This window comes from Macaca mulatta, chromosome 5 (genome assembly GCF_049350105.2).
Source record: "Macaca mulatta isolate MMU2019108-1 chromosome 5, T2T-MMU8v2.0, whole genome shotgun sequence".
NCBI lineage: Eukaryota > Metazoa > Chordata > Mammalia > Primates > Cercopithecidae > Macaca > Macaca mulatta.
Genome location: NC_133410.1, coordinates 192,563,938 through 192,585,988, shown reverse-complemented (window position 1 = coordinate 192,585,988; position 22,051 = coordinate 192,563,938). Strand labels below are relative to the sequence as shown.

The window sequence follows — 22,051 nt, the reverse complement described above, 5'->3', positions numbered from 1 at the left end:
AGACCCAAAACCACTATAAGCCGGGCACAGTGGCTCACACCTGTAATCCCAGCACTCTGGGAGGCTGAGGCAGGTGGATTGCTTGAGGTAAGGTGTTTGAGACCAGCCTGGCCAACATGGCAAAGCTCCATCTCTATTAAAAATACAAAAATTAACCAAGTGTGGTGGTGGGTGCCTGTAGTCCCAGCTACTCAGGAGGCTGATGCAGGAGAATCACTTGAACCTGGGAGGCAGAGGTTGCAGTGAGCTGAGATGAGATTGTGCCCCTGCACTCCAGCCTGGGTGACAGAACGAGACTCCATCTCAAAAATAAAAGAACTATGATAAAAGATGAAATCACAAAATGGAGACCTGCAGTAGTAAGTTAAAATCTTTTTTACAAAGGGAACTCTAGAAATAAAGAGAGAGCTATCCAGCTTCAATGTGAAGATGCAAAAGGATGAACAAGGCAGAAAAGCATGTAAGAGACATGCGGTATGTAGTGAAGGGGTCACAGCAGGAGAGGGAAAATGGGGCAGAAGTAATATTTGAGTAATAATAATTGAGAATTTCCCCAAACTGACAAGAAATACCAAACCATACATTCACGAAGTGCTGTGAAACACAGGAAAGAGCATCATGGATTTCAGAACTGGTGAAAACCAGAGACAATGAGAAAATCTTAAAAGAAGCCAGAGAAAATTGTTCAGTGGGGCAATAATAAGACTGACAGCTGACTCTCCAACAAAATATTGGAATTCAAGGAGACAATGGAATGAGATGCTCCGAATGATACGAGAAAACAATGATCAACCTAAAATTCTATATCGAGTGAAAATATCCTTCAAAAATGATAGCACAGTAAACTGAGATAGCAACCATAGTAAACATAGAGATAGCAAACTGAGAGAACTTATTGCCAGCAGGCCTAGAGTAAAGGAAATACTAACTTCTTTAGACAGAAGGAAAATGATCACAGATGGAAGCACAGAGATGGAGGAGGAAATGAAGAGTAATAGAAAGGGTGAGTGTGTAGGTAAACTTAAATAAATAATAATACTAAAAGTCCCTTTTTTGGATTAAAATCCAAAATTTAATTCTCATGTAGAGAATTAAAATACATGACAATAGAAGCACAGAAGATGGGAGAAATGTAAATTTCAGAGTTAAAGTGTCTGAATGTTCTTGCATTTTCTGGGAAGTTGTGGAATGAAAATTTATATTTTAATATTTTAATAATTTTAATTTTTAAAAAAATTTATTTTAAAAAAATTAATAAAATTTTTAATAAATATAAAATTTAATAGACTTTAATAGACTAATAGACTTTAATAGACTAATATTTCCATTTTTATCATCTCTGGGGCCCTTTGCAAGGAAGAGGTTAATCAAAATGTATAAATAGCAAACTAATAGAGGAAGGAAAATGGCACAATAATAATAATGTATACTTTATTCAAAAGAAATTAAAGAAGGAGAGAAAAACTATCAAATGTGTGATGGATACAAAATGTAGTTAACTGGCTGATTTAAACACAAAAATATCAGAAAATACATTAAATGTAAATTTTTATTTTTTTCACTAATATTTTGTTAAATATTTTAATGAATCAGAATATATGTAGTGTTCCATTTACAAAAAATTCAAAACAGCAGAAGCTAATGTACAGTGTTAGAACAGTATTCACCCTTGGGTGAACAGTGATGAGAAGGGAGCATAAAAGGCGCCCATAAGTGATGACTGTGTTCTGTTTCCTGACATGGATACTCAGTATACAGCTGCCTTCACCTTTTAAGGATTCACTGAACAGTATCCTTATGAATTATTCACTTTTTTGCATCTATGTTAAACTTTGATAGAAATTTACTTTAAAAACGACTATCATTGGCATGGATAAAACCAAAAACTAATATAGGCTGCTGATGAAGACATACATTAAATATTAAGTATGCAGAAAGTTGAAAGTAATCGCATTTTTTTTTTTTTGAGACGGAGTCTCGCTCTGTCACCCAGGCTGGAGTGCAGTGGCGCGATCTTGGCTCACTGCAAGCTCCGCCTCCCGGGTTCACGCCATTCTCCTGCCTCAGCCTCCCAAGTAGCTGGGACTACAGGCGCCGCCACCACGCCCGGCTAGTTTTTTGTATTTTTAGTAGAGATGGGGTTTCACCATGTTAGCCAGGATAGTCTCGATCTCCTGACCTCGTGATCCACCCGCCTCGGCCTCCCAAAGTGCTGGGATTACAGGCGTGAGCCACCGTGCCCGGCCCAGTAATCGCATTTTTAAAAGACACACTGCACAAAACACTAAGAGAGCTGGTGCAGCTATAATAACACTAGGCAATGTAGACTCTAAGCTGAGAATGTTTTTAAGTTAACGACTATTCATGTTGATATAAATTTTTATCTTCTAAGAAGATGTAACAGTGTAAATAGTAATGTTCCTAATTACACACTCTCAACATAAATAAGTCAAAAATTGGAAGCACTAAAAGGAGAAACAGGTAAATTCACAACAATAGTGGACTTAAATACATCTTTCTCAATAACTGATAGAATAAGAGAGCAAGAAGTTAGAAAGATACAGAAAATTTACATAATTAACATTCTTACCTAATTGAATTTACTAGAACTCTGCACCTAGCTGCTGCATAAACGTTATTTTCAAGTACACACGAAACATTTATCAAAAATGGCCATATGTTAGCCACAAAATCTTTCTCAACAAATTGAAAAGGTCTGAAATCATGAGAATGTGTCCTATGACTGTCATGTAATTAAACAGTAATCAATAATAAAAATAAAACTTTAAATCTCATACATTTGGAAAATAACCAGACTTCTAAATAACTTTTGATTCAAAAGTTATTTTGATTCAAGTAATTGTGAAAACTTAGAAAAATCTTGAACTGAGGGATAGTAAAAATGCTACTTATGATGTAGTGGCTTAAGAATAATGCAGTTAAAGTCATCCTTATAAGGAAATTAACAGGCATACAAGATGCATTAGCTAAGAAGGCAAAAAGTAGTGATTTGTCTCCAACTCAAGGCAACTTAAATTATCCCCAAATATAAAGAAGAAAATCATGAAAAGCAGAAATGAATAAAATAGAAAATAAACATACAACAAAGAAAATTGACAAAGCCCCATTTGTTTTTGGGGAAAAAAACCTATTAAAATGGATGCAAACTTGACAAGGCTTATAAAGAAATAAAGAGAGAAGACACAAATAGCCAATAATGAAATGAAAAAAGGGACATCAACAGAGAACCTGTAAACCTTAAAAAGCCAGTAATAGAGTATGAAAATGTTACACCAATGTATCTGAAAGCACAGATGAAACAGACAGATTTCTAGGGAAAACATCACCAAATCACAAAAAAAGAAATAGAAAATTGGAATACTTCTATATCTGTTTTTAAATTAAATCTTTAAAAACCATTCCTAAAATAATAACCTAGTATTAGACACCTCCACTAGTGAAGTTTTCAAACATTTAAGGAAAAAATAATAGCAATCTTACAGAAATTCTTTCAGAGAATGCATAAAGATAAATTGAGTCAGGCATGGTGGCACACACTTGTAATCTCAGCTACTTGGGAGGCTGAGGCAAGAAGATCCCCAGAGTTCAGGAATTCAAGACTGGCCTGGCCAACACAGTGAGATACCAGCTCTTAAAAAAAAAAAAAAAAAAAAAAAAAGATAAATCACTACCATAATGAGGTTAGCATAATCTTGATACAAAAATGTGACAAACATTAAAAGAAAGTAAAATTACAAGACAACTTTTTTCATGAACATAGATAGAAAAATTAGAAACAAAGTATTTGCATCCTGAATCTATCAATATGTAAATAGAATAATATATGCCAAACAATTGGGTTTATAAAAGGAAAACCTACGTTTAACATTTAAAAATCACTACAGCCTGGGTGACAGAGTGAGACTCCATCTGAAAGAAAAAAAAAATCAATCAATATCATTTACAACAGTATTAGAATGAAAGAGAAAATCATTTAATCATTTCAGTAGATCATGAAAAGCAATTGATACAATCCTAAACTAAGATTTATTAAAATAAAGTTGGGTAATTAGTACACTGCACCCTTAGCGTGATAAAGGATATCTACCAAAAAACAAACAGCGACAGCAAACATCATAGTTTATGGAGAAATGCATTCAGGACTATGTAAGGGTGCCTTCTAGCATGACTTCTATTCAGCTGTGTACTGGAGGTCCTTCGGGGGAGCAGGGGAAGATGACAGGGATAAAAGTAAAACAATTAAAAAGGCAACAAACTGTCACTATTCACAGATGACTGTTTTGGAAAAACCCCAAAGAATTCACTTTTAGAATTAATAAGAGATATTTTGATACAAATTCAACATTTAAAAATTATTGTATTGATATCAACTAAAAACTGAGAAAAAATTAAAAGGTCAGTACCATTTATAGTAAATTCAAATACATGAAAGATGGAAGAACAAATCTAACAAAAATGGCTCAAGAACTTAATATCAAAAAGCATTTAAAGAAATGTAAAAAGGCCTAAATAATTGGAAAAATATATTATATTTATAAATTGGTAATCTTAATATTTTATCAGTTTTCTCAGAATGGATCTACAGATTCACTGTAATCCCAATCAAATCCCAACTCTGTGTGTGTGTGTGTGTGTGCGTGTGTGTGTGTGTGAATTGAAAGACTGATTCTAAAATTTATATGAAATGCAGAGACTCAAGAATAGCTGAAACTATTTGGAGACAGATGAACAAAACAGGAAGATTTACTCCATTAATAGATACAGACCTATTTTAAACTACAAAAAGTAAGACAAATTGTATTTCCACAAGAATAGTTAAATAGACTGAGGGTAAAGGTCAGAAATTCCTGAAATAAACCCACAAACATATGATCCAATATGTGACACTGCCACAAAGTGATAAAGGATAGTCTCCAAAAAATTATGATCGATCAATTGGAGATTATATATATATATATGTATGTGTGTATATATGTGTATATATACATCTTCTGACTCCTATATATGTGTGTGTGTATATATATACATCTTCTGACTCCTATCTAATACCATAAATGAAAATTAATTCTAGGTAATTCCTGATGGATTGTAGATCTAAATGTAAAATGGAAAACATAAAGCTTCTATGTTTAGAAAAATTTGGAACCGAAGAAAGAAAACATAGGTGAATATCATCATGACTTTGGATAAGAAAAATATTTCTTAAGCAGGAAAAAATAGCACTAACAATATAGAAAAATGACTGATGAAGTAGTCATTAAAATTAGAAGCTTCTCTTTATTTTGATATGGAGTTTTGCTCTTGTTGCCCAGGCTGCAGTGCAATGGCACAATCTCAGCTCACTGCAACCTCCACTCCCTGGGTTCAAGGGATTCTCCTGCCTCAGCCTCACAAGTAGCTGGGAATACAGGCACACATTACTACACCTGGCTAATATTATGTTTTTAATAGAGGCAGGGTTTCACCTCATTGGCCAGGCCAGTCTCAAACTCATGACCTCAGGTCTTGCTTTTTTATTCAGTCTGACCCACCTCTACCTTTTAAATAACAAATTTAGTCCATTTATATTTGATGTAATTATTGATATTGTAGAGTTTAAAACTCTCATCTTCATACTGTTTTTTACTTGTCTTAACTGTTTTTGTTCCTTTGTTTCTCCTTTCCTGTCTTTTTCTCACTGATTGAGTACTTTTAGAATTCTATCATATCTTCTTTTTTTTTTTTTTTTTTGTTTTTGAGACGGGGTCTCGCTCTGTCGCCCGGGCTGGAGTGCTGTGGCCAGATCTCAGCTCACTGCAAGCTCCGCCTCCCGGGTTTACGCCATTCTCCTGCCTCAGCCTCCCGAGTAGCTGGGACTACAGGCGCCCGCCACCTCGGCCGGCTAGTTTTTTGTATTTTTTAGTAGAGACGGGGTTTCACCGTGTTAGCCAGGATGGTCTCGATCTCCTGACCTCGTGATCCGCCCGTCTCGGCCTCCCAAAGTGCTGGGATTACAGGCTTGAGCCACCGCGCCCGGCCCATATCTTCTTTATTAATCTTAGATTTTATTGTGTTTTTTCCTAATGGTTATTCTAGACATTTCAACACACATCTATAACTTATTTATGTCTACTTTAAAATAATGTTACTTCACAAATGACATGAGAGTTTTAAAATTTTATTATATAATGCCATTTGTCCACATATGCACTTTTTATATTCTTATTGTCATATGTTTTACTTTTACATATGCTGTAAAGTCCATAATATATTGTTACCAATTTTGCTTTAGTCAATAATCTTTTTTAAAAATGTAATTTATGTTTAAACTTTCTCGCTGATAATTGTGCCATCTATGGATCTGCTTCTGTTGATTATTTTTTCTCTTAATTATGGGGCACGTTTTACTGTTTTTAACATGTTTCATGATTTTTTATTGTATGTTGGACATTGTGCAAGAAAGAACAATAGAGATAATATGGTAAATAATATTTTCCCCAGAAAGACCCTATTTCTTCCTATTTCATTCCTCTAGGGTGGCATCCAAATCAATCTAATTTGTAGTTGAGCTGGCCTGGGCTTTCTTGAAGGTTTAGTTAGATTCATTTTTCCACCAGTGTCACAGGTGAGAAATGATAGGGATGATCACTTTAGCAAGTCTTGCCATTTGTCCAGTGCTTTACATAGAGAATTCATGCTGCCAACTTCCTGGGTCACTGAGGAATTCTTTTTCTTTCCAGCATTATCTACAGCTTTCTGCAAGTTGGAAGATCCCTTTCCACTCTGATGTATGTCCTTAGTCTTTGATGAACTGTTGCTTTCCACTCAGTGAAGAGTTTGTGTACTTTGGGGAAATTTATCTCGATTTTCCTATCCTACCTTTAGCCTAGGTAGCCACTGTAGGCTGCTGCCATGATGTTTGGTTAAATTAAAATTAATTATAGTTTTTGAAAATAAAGAATTCCATAGCACTGTAACAACAGCTCTACAGCTCTACATTGACACATACTGCCTCTACCTGTACTATAGAATTTTACATGTAATTAATCAATAAAAATAGTTTGTATTCTACTTTAACCTGAGGCAAGGGTAAATTTCTCAAGTGAACTGTATTACTATGCCAGTGTTAAGTCCAGATTCATTTTATTTATATAGAAGTATTAAGAGAACGTCTGTTTGATAACATTAACAGACGTATATATTGTTGCTCATACCAAAAGCATTTATAGTTTTATATTACGTGCAAACACCAAAAAAGAATGCCATTTCTTTTATCTTCAAAACCATGATCATACCTGCATTACTTACAATTTACATACAGATGTGTCAGAGATGCTAGAAGCAGACACCTGGTCACATTGTACATGGCTGTTAAACTTTTAAAGGGTAGGTGATATCTTATTTGCCTTGGGGTTTCTGGCACTGAGCACAAGGTGGATACAGAAAAAATAGCTTGGAAAGAGCAATAACATTTCACAAATCACCTTCAACAATAAAACACTGGTATGTAAAGTGATATAGTCATTCAAGATTCCACTGACATTTCTTACTCTAATGAATATTTTCCTGGAAGTCATGAGCAGTGTTTATTTCTGGGTCACCTAGCCTATTTTTTCCTCTCAAAAAACATGTTTTGGAAAAGGAAGCTTCGTGCCTTCTAGTTCTGTCCCAGTTATTGTAAGGGCCCTTGCTCACCCTGAACCCAACATATCAAGCAGAAAGCACTAGGGTCTCCCATGACACACCCAGGTCTTGCTATAGTATGCCAGATGAAGGGATGCTTTCTGGAGGCTGCCCTATCGTCTTTTAAATTGGCTGTAACCAGCTGGCAAGTGTTCCCAGGGGTGGGGTTGATGTGCTTCCTGACAGAGACTCCTTCCTCCTTTCCTCCTGCACTCCCTCTTTGTCCCACTTTTACTTACCTCACCTTGGAAATCATTTTCCCTGGGCTACAAGAAAGAGCAGCATCTGGTCTCCTGGCATCATTGTCTGGCATTTTATGGTACTTACAGTTCTCTACACATACAGTATTGCTCCGAAGTTCTCTGAAGGTTTGGTCAAGCTGCTGCCTTTGCCTGGAACGTCCTCCCAGCCCACCTGCATCCCATTGCCATGGCTACATCTACAAAACTGAGCCCAACATTGGGACCTGAGGAAGGCTTTCAGGAGGAAGTGATGCCTGAAGTCAGGGCCCTTCATCTGATTCCCACAACACCCAGGAATTATGCACCTTACTTCACATACTACGCTGCTTTCCTGTGTCCCCTCCCACTAGACTAAACTCTGGGATGCTCCCGGAAGGAGACCCTACCTGATCCATTTCTGTTTCCACTATGACTGAACATAGTGACTAGGTCACAGTAAGTGCCCAATAAATATTTACCCAACTAGCAGAAACCGAGATGGGCACATCCCTCTCCTGTTCTATGTTCTCCTAATATGGATGGGTGTCTCCTCTGCAGAGCAACTACTTCTACTTGTCCAGGAGTCTGGGGCAGAAAAGCTGAGTCTGTTCACGTCAGAATGAGTTTGATTCTTTCACTCTATTTTGGGCGAGGCAAGGATGTGGCTCAGACCTCTTGCTTGAACTCACTGATTTTTAGCTTGCCAATTTGGTAGAGTACCTCTAAGTCCAGTTAGCTTTTGTATAATGCCACAGGATAGTGAAATATTTATTTTATAATCTTCTGACTAATCAGATACTACCTAATACTTGATTCTAAAAGAGGCAAAGGTACACTAGAAGACTTTCATGAAAGACTTAGATTCATGAAAAATCTATTGAAGAAACTTTCAATTGAGGTATTTGTATATATTGATTAATTGTGTTTTGTTTCAAATTGGGAAAGACAGTTGTCTAATTTTTGCCAATCTCTGACATGGGGCACCAGTGTTGCATAGGAGTGACATTTGAGAACCTCTGCTCCAGTTATGCAAAATTGCAGTTGAATACACCACCTATTAGCAATAAGTTATTTTAGTTCATAAAAATACACGTTTTTATTTTTTATTTTGACTAATGGTGTTTGCTTCCTGAAATAGGCTCATAACTTGACTTTGCTTATTGAAGAGAGTAACTATTTGCCATCTTTTTCCTTCTCAGGCTGTGAGGTTGAGATTCTGGGTGTCAGACCCACCTATTGCCTAGAATATAAAAATGTCCCAACGGATATCAATTTTGCCAATGCAGTCAGCGATGCTCTTGACTCCTTCAAGTAAGTGTCCCAAACACACCATTTTCTTCCTTGTTTCCAGGACTGATCATGGATCCTAAAGTGAATTAAGAGGGCTTGGTGGCGGAGAAATCATGTCTCAGGGAGTTGGTGAGCCTCTTGTGTGGTGACTGCTAGCTGCTAGTAGGGAGTAACTGCGAGCAAGTGATTTTGGGCAGGGGCAGTCTCTGGAAATGTTGAATTGAGAGCAGGAAAATCCCTAAGGTTTTGAACCTCCTTTTTGATGTTGTTAAACAATGGAGAAACAATATAAATGGCATCATTTCCCTAAGCACGATTCAGTGACCAATTGTGTCTCTGAAGGTACTAATAAGTATTTGGCAAAAAGGAAGGATATGTGGTCAAATAAGTGTGGGAAAATTGCCTACCCTACCCCTTTCTTGGAAATGTACAAAACTCATGGGTATATTAGAACACAGAATCTGTTTTTTCCCTCCCACATGGAACCATGACACACAATTGCAAAAATGTAGGAATTAGTAATGCTGTGTCTTGTAGAGCACACACAAGACTATTAAGGAAACTGATCCAGACAGTTCAGGACAAAGCCTCGTCAGTCTCAGAAATCTCTGGAAGCAGAAAGCAAGGTGGGAGCCCAAGTGGGAGTCAGCATTAAGTAGAGATCGGCTACCAAGAGGCTGTGGATGTTGGGGGCTCTTGAGTTTCCAGGAGCGGACTTGAGGTCACTGTGGCCACTGAATGGGTTTCCTGGGTGCCTCAGGCAGAAGACCTGCCATAATCAGAGCAAAGAGACTGGGGACAGGACCTTCATTCCCGCCAAGAAAAGGAGCCTGGTTCTGAACTGGGCATATCCGAGAACCAAATTACCCAGGGCACAGTGTACAGAGCACTAGCACGAGCCACATGAAATGGCCTGTCACCAAGACCGCCCCAGATCCAGAGCTGACCTATCATGGATTTTCTTCTTGCCACGCCCCTCCCACACCATGGCGAACAGCAGCCACCCCCACAGAGCAGTGAAAGCAGAAAACGGCACCCTGCCTTCACTGCTTCTTAGAATGATTCCACTTCCATGAAACCTATCAAGAGGGTCCAGGGAGGTGGGGGCACATAAAGGTTCATGCTCTCATTGACGGGTCGGAGAGAAAACAGGTTTAAAATACATCGAAATGGAGAAGTACTTGCCCATGAGTGCTGGAGAACCACACAAGGATGAGCTGGATATTGCGCTGCAGTCTAGTTTTGTGCGAGTGAACCAGAATAGCACAGCATGTGCAGCAGATGAGTGGGGCTGGCACTTGGACATTGCTCTATGTCTAACCAATGCTGTTTCCAACATATCCAGAACGCCAGCCGTCCCTACAGCCCATGGCTGTGCCAAATATGAAAATTTGGATTAGAGTTGCCATACAAATACCTCCAAATAACCCAACAGTCTGGCAATGTCATCGTTTTTGCATTCATTTTATCTTAACGGCCAATGGATTGTCACTTTGTACCACCCGGTGATTCACAGCGGGGTGAGCACAGATAGCACAGCCATGAGAATCCCAGGTTGGCACTGGCCTACTAGCTGGCCAGTCTAAGCAGACTTCCCTGTCCTGAGAGACACCAGCATGTGGCGGGGAATAAGTGCTGGGCTCTGTTTCCTCTAGAGAAGCTATGGAAATGCATCCTTACCTTGGAGAACATTTAGGAATGGCGAAGGTTTTGGTTGTGGTGGCAGTGGTGGCGATGGTGGGGTATGAGTGTGTGTCTATCATAGGTATTAGGTTCTACTAGGAAGAAAAGGCTACAAAGAACTGGAAGCCCAGGAAAGAGTCCCCAGCTAGACCTCCACTTAATGTGCCCTGGCATTACCATACTGCCCAGCTCCACATATTTATATTGTGTTCTATGTAGATGGTCTTGAGCTCCATGGGTTGGCATTCACATGGTTTGCAATAAGAATGATACCCCTGAAGCAGTGAAGGCCTGGTTTGGATGGAAACCAGGCCAGTGCACTTGTCTCATGGGGTCTTCATGTTGCCAAAGTTAACAGGGCCACCAGAAACAGCCCCTTTGGGTAGTAGGTGGAAAGATGGAGACCCACTGTCTCTAAAGCTAGGCAGCTCTTGACATGACAGAAAGAAAAGAATAATAATAGGCTGGATGATACTACCTGTGGAAGACAGTGAGATGACTTGGGTCTCCCCTGAAGACACAGGAAGCCCCTCCTTCAGTCAACCTGAGTGTTATTATTAGAACATGTCTCGTTATCTTCTTACAAAGAATAACAAAGGTCTGAAAGTTGTGGGTCAACATTTTTCTTTTAAAGAAATCTAACCTTTGTCCCCTTCAGGAATGAGGTGAGTGAGGAAGATGTCCAGTCTAGAACCATCTAGACCAGTCAAGAGCACTTTGCCCGCAGTAGCTTGTCCATGCAATCATGTGGCTCAAAGGAATCATTAAGTCTCTTGGTATGTGTGTCTAGCAAAGATGTAGGATTATTGATCTGTCCATCAGAGACCCCTAAAAGAGGAGCGTGTCTAGAATGCCGCAGCTCACCTTTTGACTTCTCTTCAGCTCTACTGCAAATTCCTAACTATAATTTGAGGAGCACTTGGAGTTTTCATACATGAGTGTCCAAACATGCACTCACATTTCTCCAAGTCACTACAAGACTCACAGAGCGTCTTTTTTTTAATCCACTTTGCTATTAGCTTGAGAGACAGAGAGAATGGAACCCAGGATAGATGGGCTTTGACAGAAAGCTGGAGAGGCTATTAAGATCTTGAACGTAGAGGTCTGCCCAGGGACATTTCAGCAGAGGATCCAGGTCAGCCTGTGGTAGGAAGGATAATCCCTCATCCAAGTTTGACCCAGGCCCTGCCTTCCAGTGTTCATAACGCATTACTGACCCCAGACATAGGCTTGTGTAATGCTACCTTTGAACTTGGACAATTTCTAGAATAGGGAAAAGGAGGAGGGAAGGGAATTAGTGCTTTAACAGCAATCAGCTAGTATTGTGTCAATGGGCTTTATTTCCAGTAACCCACTTGGTTCTCATGTCTACGGTATCGTAGGCATTTCTCTCCCCGCCTTACAAAAGAGGCCACTGGCTCTCTGAAGGTTAAATACTTCTCCTTGGACCTCACAAGCCAGCCAGTGGTGGAGCCAGAGCCCAGCTCTTTCTACAGCAGCTTAGGGCCTAGTCTCTGGAGGCCCGCTTTGGGGACGCAGTGACTGAGAACTGCTCTAGGGTCAACTCCTCAGTCCTTCACCCTGGTCTCTGCCAGCTCACACTTCTAAGACACCCTGAAATTGAGACAGTGACAGGGAGTCCAGATGCGCCCCTTTGCAAGTCTTCTCTTTGGGGCCATCCTAAAGCCTGGGGTTCTGCAGCCTGCTCAGGCGTCATGTGTCTACAGCCTGCAGCCCAGGCACTAGAGCCATGTGCCTCCCATCACACATGGCGCTCTGCAGGCAGCGCCCCACACACATGGCCCTTTACCCTGGCTGAAAAGGAAACAGGGTTTGTGATCTGCATGACTTACTCGCATCCTCCAGGAAGTCCTATTTGCAGGATATTCATGGTTCAGTGGGCAGGAAAAGGTGCATGGTGCTAAAGCTGAAATAAGCCTTGAATGGCTCATAGGGTGGGTGGAGGAAGGCAGGGGGCAGTCACAGTGGGCTGGGCAACTGCTTCCAGGCTTGTATAGCAGACTCACTGTGCAGCCTCACAAAAGTGTCAGTCAGGAAACAACTGGGCTGCAGGACCAGTGGGCACAGCCATAGACTGTGTATAGATATAATCCTTTGTCAAGCTCCAGGATATTGAAGACAGCTCAAAAGGATTGCCTTCAGGATCCCAGAGCCTCAGTGGTGCCTGTACTAATGAAGGATTGGATGACACAACTCTTTCCATGGGCCACCAGGAAGCCAGCTCCCCTGTCCTGGCCTGGTCCCTCCTCCCTGTGGAGTACAGGGAAGAAGGAGCAGGAATAAGGCTGGGGCTAGGAGACTGGCTCCTCCTCCCTGCTCAGCCACATACTCAGGAAAAGCGATCTAGGGCCACCTGGAGGGAAGAGAGAAATGGGAGGCATTTCTTTCCCCTCCCCTCCCTTTCACTATGTGCCAAGTGCTTTATACCCATCAGCTTGTTTAATACACCATGTTACCCTTTGAGTAGTGTATCAGTTCGTTCTCATGCTGCTAATAAAGACATACCTAAGACTGGGTAATTTATAAAGAAAAGAGATTTAATTGATTCGCAGTTCTACAGGGCTGAGGAGGCCTCAGGAAACTTACAATCATGGCAGAAGGGAAAGCAGACATGTCCTTCTTCACATGGCAGCAAGAAGGAGAAGTGCCAAGCAAAAGGGGGGAAAGCCCTTTATAAAACCATCAGATCTCATGAGAACTCATTCACGATCATGAGAATAGCAGCATGGGGGCAACCACCCCCATGCTCCAATCACCTCCCACTGGATCCCTCCCACTACACATGGGGACTATGGGAGCTACAAGTCAAGATGAGATTTGGGTGGGGACACAGCCACACCACATCAAGTAGGTTTTTCAGATGGGGAAATGGAGGCTTAGAGATAATCTTGCCATTCATCTGAGGCCTCGAGGTTAGTTCGAAGAGAAGCCAGAGTTTGATCCCAGATTTGTCTGGTTCCAATGACCCTGTCAAAAGAGAATTTTCAAAATTAAGACTTGTTATGGGCTCAGTACATCTGGGTATGAGGAATATGCCAAGGTTCAATGTAGTTTCTTGCTGAGGGGAATCAGGAGCATGACAAAGCTGCTTATAAGGAGAAAATGAGACACACACACACATCAAGAAACAGAAGGATGGAGAATGATGAGGGATAATTGTTGTTTGATGCAGATATGCTTAATAATATGGAGGATAATCAAACCATAATGTTAGAGCTGCTTCCTCCATCAGACAAAAATAATTTTCATCTTATCAGTTTCCTACAAGTTAACAGCTAGGTTTCTAGAGTCTGAACTCCAATCAGTAGTTCAGTCTGGTGACTCAAGCAAGCTTATTAGACAGTGCTCACCACGGCACTGAAAAGACAGGAAATCATACTGTAGGCTTTATTTCTAAGTTTTGGGTCATTTTTCTCAACAGTCACCCACTTTAGTAAGAAAAATGGAAAGAATATTAAGAACTTTTTACATGGCAAAGAAATCGGGACAGGTGATGGGAGACTCAGGTGTCCCTGAAACACCAGGGCTAGGAACCCCTTGCAGCTCTCAGGTAACAGTGCTGGGGCCACATGTCCTTCTGGAATGGTTCCTGGACCTTAGAGCTGTCAATGGGCAGTAGTAGATGGGCAGGCATGGCTACTCGTCACTCCTCACCGAACCAATTCATTGCAAATGAGCTGACCTGGGATGGAAACAAGATCCGCGTGGAAAACAGCTGGCAGGCAAGCATCTGTCAGCTAAACTATATAGGCAAGAGGTCTCAGCCCTTGAAGACATAGGGTCCTAATGAGTCAATGAAATGTCAACGTGTAATCCTTTCACAAAAGACAAGTAATCCCTGAATCACGAGCATCCCAAATCCAGGATTCCCAGCATCTGGGGTTGACAGCTTCCTGACCAAAAGCCATCAGGTAAAGTGTCATACATAATGGCTGATGCGGAGGTTTGTGAATATGGTAATAGCCTTAAAGAAACGAGGACAGTGAGTGCTGCACTAAGATGTGGTGTCTAACACGAAGAGACCTAGAATTAGTTCATTCATTAAACTTTAATGCAATGGTAAACTGTATTCATGAAAACTCTTCACTGTAGTAAGTACCACTGAGTTTAATCGGGTTTTTCCCTACATGGAAGCCCACTCTGGAAGTGTGGACACCTAAACAGATGTCATACTGTGTGAACAGGCACATCTGAAATGCTAAACGTGCACGTACCTAAAGCAATGAAATGCTGAGTCTTATCCAAAGGACAGAGTTTATGGAAGTTTCCCTGTGTTCAAAGATTGCAATGGCAGAAGTGCCATCAGCCTATCAGTCTAATGAACCTGGGCCTTGAAAGAGTGTTGGCACATGTGTGACAATGCTGCTGTCTGTTTTACCAACCACCTACACATTTGTGGGACCCTACAGTGACTTTGTATTCTCTGCTATCTATAGAGGCAGAAGGAGTTTGGATTAGTCATGCACACATTAGTGAGTATGAATAAGGATAATGCCATTCGTGAGAAACACCTAAATAATAACCTAATCCAATCCACAACGTGGAGGAGGGTGGTAAAGGGTCTTTTTAACCAGGGGGCAGTTTGTTTTATTCTAAAAAGAGAAAAGAACATTTGACTAGCAATTTCGTTTAACTTGAAACCCATGTGTCCTCAAAACTGTGAGTGAAGTTCACCTCAGGGCACCCGGGAGGGCATGTAAAGAATGTACCTCTTGCGGGTTTGACTGTGATGAAGGAAGATGAAGGAAGATGCCAGGTGAACATTCTTGGGACTTGCTCCCAGTTGAGTGGATGGAGTGCGTGTGGATGCTCAAAGGCCCAGTTTGCTAGAGTTAAAAGTATCCTGACTTTGGAGATTTGAAGGCTTGCATTTCTGGTTCTAGCTGTGTCTCAGAGGTCTGTGAGGCCTTAATGACATCTCAAACCCTCTTAGGCCTATTTCCTCATCTATGAAACCTGTAAGTGCTTTTCTATGAGGTTCACTGCAGTGACAGACGTGGGAGGCCTATTCAACCCACAGACAGAGCACTGAGCGTGCAGAAAGGAAAGAGACTTGATGTCACTGTCACCCTCTCGCCTCTCTCACACCTAGCCTTCTAGGGGTTGGTAGGATTCTCGTGAGAGAATAAGATCCTTTTCGAAAAGATTGTGAAGACTAAGCAGAATGTTTCTCGGTTGGCCTGGGCAGGTTACTGAGTTCAGAGTCTGCAGTGGTTGTGCTCTGGGGCTGGGAGTGAGCTGCACCAGGGTTTGAATCCTGGTCCACCTCTTACTAGCTGTGTGATGCCAGGAACTGTCTTGTACTCTCTGTTCAGGACATTCCTACCTTTCATGGCTGTTTGAGGATTAAATAAGATAATGTGGGTAAAAGCTCTCAGCGTAGTGCCTGACCCATAGGAGCTGTCACGTATTGAGCACTGACTGTGATTATACAGTTACAGGGCAGTTAACAGTGCTCTTACTGTGCACCAAATGCCAGGCTAGAGCTCAGATATGATGGACAATGCGTCCTGGCTCCTACAGTGAACGAATCTCACAATTTAGACAGGGAAAAGGACACATAAGTGGGCAATTACCGCACAGTATGAAAAGTCATGGCCCGGAAGCGAACCCAGGGTGCTATGGGAACACACACAGGGCTGCTCAGTCTAGCCGCAGGGCACCAGAGGAAGCTTCCTGGAAGGCGCAGTGTCTCTCCAGGGACCTGAAGAGTGAGCAGGAGTGGTTTAATGACGGACGGGCAGACTGAGCTCTCTGAGCTACCGTGGTACTCTTTTCCATCCCCTGTGGACCACAAGGGCCGAGGCCCTGCGGGCTCCAGGACACATTCTTTAATTCCTCATGTTTTAAGTATTGGGGAGGCCATATCAGAGGAGGCCGTGTGCTTCATCTGGGTGCGCACAAGTGTATGTTTAAAATCCGCCAAGAGTATTAGTTATTAACCCATGTAGACTCCCAGCAGGGAAATGAGCTTTAATTCCTTTTCCATTGCTGCATCTTTTGTTAGTCACTGCTAACATCATCATCACCACCATCACCATCGTCATCATCACCCTGATCCATTTCAGGTGCTTTGTGTGGAAGTTGTGGAAAAGCCAGCACTGGGGAGGGAGTCACAGTGGAAATACTGTGGGAAGGGAGGAGAGAACATTCCACATTATTCCTCCCCTCTCATAGACTCTGCAAGCTTCCTGCTCCAATTTAGATCACTCGCTCCCAGTCCTTCTTAACCCAAGAATGAGGGTGAAACAGCTTGGATTTTTACCATCAATACTCTAGCCAAGAAGGGGAGTTTTGTCAGAACTGGGTCTTCCTGGGCCCCTAGAGGTGTGGTCACTGCTGGAATTCACTCGATATCCACATTGGAGCTGACCCCTCACATGCCCCCATAGAACAAGTGTCCGAGGGAGGGCCACAGATGCCAGGCCCTGAACACTCATCTGTTTGCCTCCTGCAGAGTTGCTGTGGAAATGCCGTTCTTATCCTGGCCAACCAATTAGGCCCACGATGTAGTGCTTGATTTAGAGTCCAGCAATGACTGAAGAGTAGTTATTTAAATAACAGCTTCCAGTGTTTCTGACCTGGTGACAGCAGGCGGCGAGGATGCAGCAATAACTATCCTTGTTATCACATCTTCCCCCTCTCCAAGGCATGATGAGAAATCTTTAATCACCAAGGTGCTCAGGACCAGCAATTCTTGGTTCAGTGTGTGTGTTTCCCTTGGAGATCTGACCTCATTTATTTTAGGGTATTGGCTTTGCCTGGCCCAGGGACAAGGTTTCGGGGAGTGTGAACACCTTCACAGAGTGCTATGGGGGTGATAAGGGAGCAAGCTGGCAGGGGCCTCCCTCACCTATGGCTCTCTCCTCTGTCCCTCCAGGAGTGGCCGGGCTGACCTGGCAGCCATATACCATGAGCGCATCGACGTGGAAGGCCACCACTATGGGCCTGCATCTCCGCAGAGGAAAGATGCTCTCAAGGCTGTAGACACTGTCCTGAAGTACATGACCAAGTGGATCCAGGTGACCTGAAGCTAAGACACCTGGCCTGGCCTTCTCTCTGTTTGTCTCCCCCACAGTCATGCCTGTCAACATCTTCCCTTTTACTGCTAAAGGCTGACGGGGCCGGCACAGGCTTGACGAGTCCCTCTGCTTCACACAGTGCCTCCTGCGGTACCAAGCGATCCCTTGTTCCATAGCCAGGCCAGTGGACCTAGGTGTGCCTTCTCGCCTGGCTCGGCTGGAGAGATACCCAGCTCTGTGGAATCCTAATAAGTTTGGTAGCAGCTGGGCGTGTAGACAGGTTCCAGTGCTGATTCTACCTCATGCTTTTGCTGAATGACTACAAGTGTTTGGTTTTGTTTTTGCCTTTGCTTTACCTTCCTGTGCTTTATCCTGTACATCTGCAACATGGGCACGTGATAGTTCTCAAACAAGCACACAAGTTTGTTGAAAGAGCCAAAGAAGATGCAAACAGAGGGTCGACCTTAAAAAGCTGAAAGTGCTGTGTAAGGTGTCAGCACGAATTGAATGGGACTGAGCTTCACAGTCCCCTCTGCAAAGGGCTTCTGTTGTGGGTTTTGAACTGGGTCTCACCAGGGCAAAATAGTAGATGATTAAACACGGAACTGAGAAGATAGCCTTTCTCCTATCGTTTGCAGTTGACAAAGTTTTCTGAGTGTATGAGCCTCTCTGTTGTGCCATAATGACTGCCTTTTCCCACCGCACAGGAGCGGGGCCTGCAGGACCGCCTGAACGTCATCATTTTCTCGGATCACGGAATGACCGACATTTTCTGGATGGACAAAGTGATTGAGCTGAATAAGTACATCAGCCTGAACGACCTGCAGCAAGTGAAGGACCGTGGACCTGTTGTGAGCCTTTGGCCGGCCCCTGGAAAGCACTCTGAGGCAAGACAGGCCCGTAGCGGGTGCAGGGGGGCCATGCGGGCCCTCGTGTATCGCCACTTTGTACTGTGTCCTTTCCTTGTAGTTTTTTTTGTTTGGTTGGTTTTTTTTTTTTTTTTTTTTGAGGTGGAGTTTCACTCTTGTTGCCCAGGCTGGAGTGCAATGGTGCGATCTCAGCTCACTGCAACCCTCTGCCTCCCAGGTTCAAGTGGTTCTCCTGCCTCAGCCTCCCGAGTAGCTGGGATTACAGGCACGCACCACCACACCCGGCTAATTTTGTATCTTTAGTAGAGACAGGGTTTCTCCATGTCGGTCAGTCTGGTCTCGAACTCCTGACCCCAGGTGATCAGCTCGCCTCAGCCTCCCAAAGTGCTGGGATTACAGGCGTGAGCCACCACGCCCGGACTTTTCTTGTAGTTTTAATACTGACATACGGAGCAGTGTCAGGAGCTCAGATGCTGGGGACAGACTATCTAGTTTGCCTCTCACTCCCTGAGTGACCTCGATCAAGTCTCTGTTTTTTCTTCTCTGAAATTGGCATGATGATACCTACTCCACTGAATGTCATGAGAATTAAACGAGATCAAGGAAGCACCGTACAGGCCCTCACCAGGGCTGTTTTTGTTTGTTTGTTTGTTTTTGTTGTTGTTGTTGTTGAGACGGAGTCTTGCTCTGTTGCCCAGGCTGGAGTGCTGTGGCCGGATCTCAGCTCACTGCAAGCTCCGCCTCCCAGGTTTACGCCATTCTCCTGCCTCAGCCTCCCAAGTAGCTGGGACTACAGGTGCCCGCCACCTCACCCAGCTAGTTTTTTATATTTTTTTTAGTAGAGACGGGGTTTCACCGTGTTCGCTAGGATGGTCTCGATCCCCTGACCTCGTGATCCACCCGTCTCGGCCACCCAAAGTGCTGGGATTACAGGCTTGAGCCACTGTGCCCGGCCTGTTTGTTTGTTTTTGAGATGGAGTCTCGCTCTGTCACCCAGGCTGGAGTGCAGTGGCATGATCTCGGCTCACTGCAACATCCACCTCCCGGGTTCACACCATTCTCCTGTCTCAGCCTCCCGAGTAGCTGGGACTGCAGGCGCCAGCCACTACGCCTGGCTAATTTTTTTGTAGTTTTTTTTAGTAGAGACAGGGTTTCACCATGTTAGCCAGGATGGTCTCGATCTCTTGACCTCATGATCCGAGCCTCAGCCTCCCAAAGTGCTGGGATTCCAGGCGTGAGCCACCATGCCCAGCCTAGGGCTGTTTTATTATAGGCCCAAACGCAGCACTTCTCAGGCGCATCTGGGGAGCATCAGCAGCATCCCTAGGGATCCCTAGGATCCCTAGCATCCCCAGCAGCATTCCTTTCTCAGGAAGGAGGCTGCTGCCAGGCTGATCTGTTTCTGTGGGGAACGAGAGGGTAAAGAACGAAGGGCTGAGGCTGTATGAAGTGCCCATCTCCTTATGTCAGGAGCCACCGTTCCCAGCTCTGTTCAGTTGGAAGCCAGACCAGCTCCCCACCCTGGCCCCTCTGCCTCCCTGTACATGAGCATGGTGGTGTCGTCATAGCTGCCTCCTGGCTGCTGTGAGGGATATGGAAGCACGCTGAGCCCACTGCAAGGACAGTAGTGTCCATGACGATCCCCACCAGAGGGTGATCCCTACAGTCACTGCCCTGCACTGGGTGTGGTTGAGTTCCCACAGTGCCAAGATAGAGGATAAAGCTCCCCACAGTCACTGCCCCGCGTCAGGGATGACTAGACCTCTGCTTCCCCTGCTCTCAAAACAAATATTCTCCCCAGCAGTAGCTGGCGACCTACCCTGAGAAGGGAGGAGGAGCAAGTGGCACCTTCTGCTGGCTGCTCGTCCCTGAGTTCCTAGTCACTTCCCAATATGGGCTTTGTGGCTCGTCCCACTCCCAGATGAAACTGATCATGGCGGGAAGCAACTGTCTTCCTGGGGGCAGGCAACCTGCTGCCCCTGGAGGTTGCCAACCATAGGGTGCCAGGAGTAGGTCCTGGCTGGCCTGCTTTCTCTCTCCATCCTCACTGCAGCGATGCGATTGGCTCTGGACAGTCATTAGTAAGGATTAAGCACTGGTGGAGGCCGGGGTCTCACCTCTTTAGCCCAGTCCTTCTGCAAATGCATCCTCCTTTCCTTAAGAACTCCGGATTTCCTTAGGTAGAAAATCATAACTCATGGGGCCTACTCCCTATAAGATCTGTCTATTTGGGGTTGAGGAACACAGATGCCCACAATGCCACTGCTGCCAGCCTTGCCCCATGCCCAGGGGGACGGCCCTTTGTTCTCAGGCCCCATGGTCAGGAACTATAGGTGCGGGCTATGTTTACGCAGTGTTCCCATGAGCTCCCAAAATATGAAATCAGGAACAGTATTTTACACATTGGCAGGTTCTTGAAAATAAGTATTTTGTTGTTGTTGTTTTTGGCAAGAAAGATCATCCTTGTCTCCAATTTGGCACTTAGGAACGTGCTGTCTCCAGAACTTGGGCATCAACAGCTTTTGAGCTAGGGAGAGCTCCTTCCAAGGTAGTGTTCAAGTCAGGCATTGCAAGCAGCCAAAGCAGTTGGTAGAGTATTCAAAAGCGGGGGCCATGTTTGGGCGACAGTTTGTCATGTGACGGACACAACAGTTTGTGAGACCTGCTGTGTGTCGCCAGATTTTTCACTTATACAAAAATCCTTCTGCAAATGCATCTTCCTTTCCTTAAGAACTCCAGATTTCCTTAAGTGGAAAATCATAACTCACGGAGCCGTCAGAAACCATCCACTAAATTATTTTACAGAGTTGAATTGATAAACTCAATCTTATCTTCAGTTATGCCCAGAAATGTATGCCTGATTTGGCTAAAGGCCAAGTCAACATCAGCCAGTCGATTTTAATTTTAGCCATAGATATTTAAGTGGCTGCTACTATTAGAAATAAGTACAGGGCCAGGCACAGTGGCCGATGCCTGTAATCCCAGCACTTTGTGAGGCTGAGGCAGGTGGATCATCTGAGATAAGGGGTTCAAGACCAGCCTGACCAACATAGTGAAACCCTGTCTCTACTAAAAATACAAAAATTAGCTCAGCGTGGCAGTGGGTACCTGTAGTTCCAGCTACTTGGGAGGCTGAGGCAGGAGAATTGCTTGAACCCAGGAGGTGGAGGTTGCAGTGAGCCAAGATCTCGCCATTGCACTCCAGCCTGGGTGACAAGAGCAAAACTCCGTCTCAAAAAAAAAAAAAAAAAAAAATATATAT

At 43.4% G+C, this 22,051-nt stretch overlaps 1 protein-coding gene across 1 annotated transcript in view; it reads left to right on the top strand.

Annotated features, from left to right (window-relative positions):
- ENPP6 (ectonucleotide pyrophosphatase/phosphodiesterase 6) overlaps positions 1–22,051 on the top strand; it is a 120,804-nt gene that overhangs the window by 73,382 nt on the left and 25,371 nt on the right. Inside the window, exons 3-5 of the mRNA XM_001082274.5 lie at positions 9,104–9,215; positions 17,779–17,920; positions 18,628–18,807. Coding sequence (XP_001082274.4) covers positions 9,104–9,215; positions 17,779–17,920; positions 18,628–18,807 — 434 coding nt within the window. The remainder of the gene's footprint in view (positions 1–9,103; positions 9,216–17,778; positions 17,921–18,627; positions 18,808–22,051) is intronic.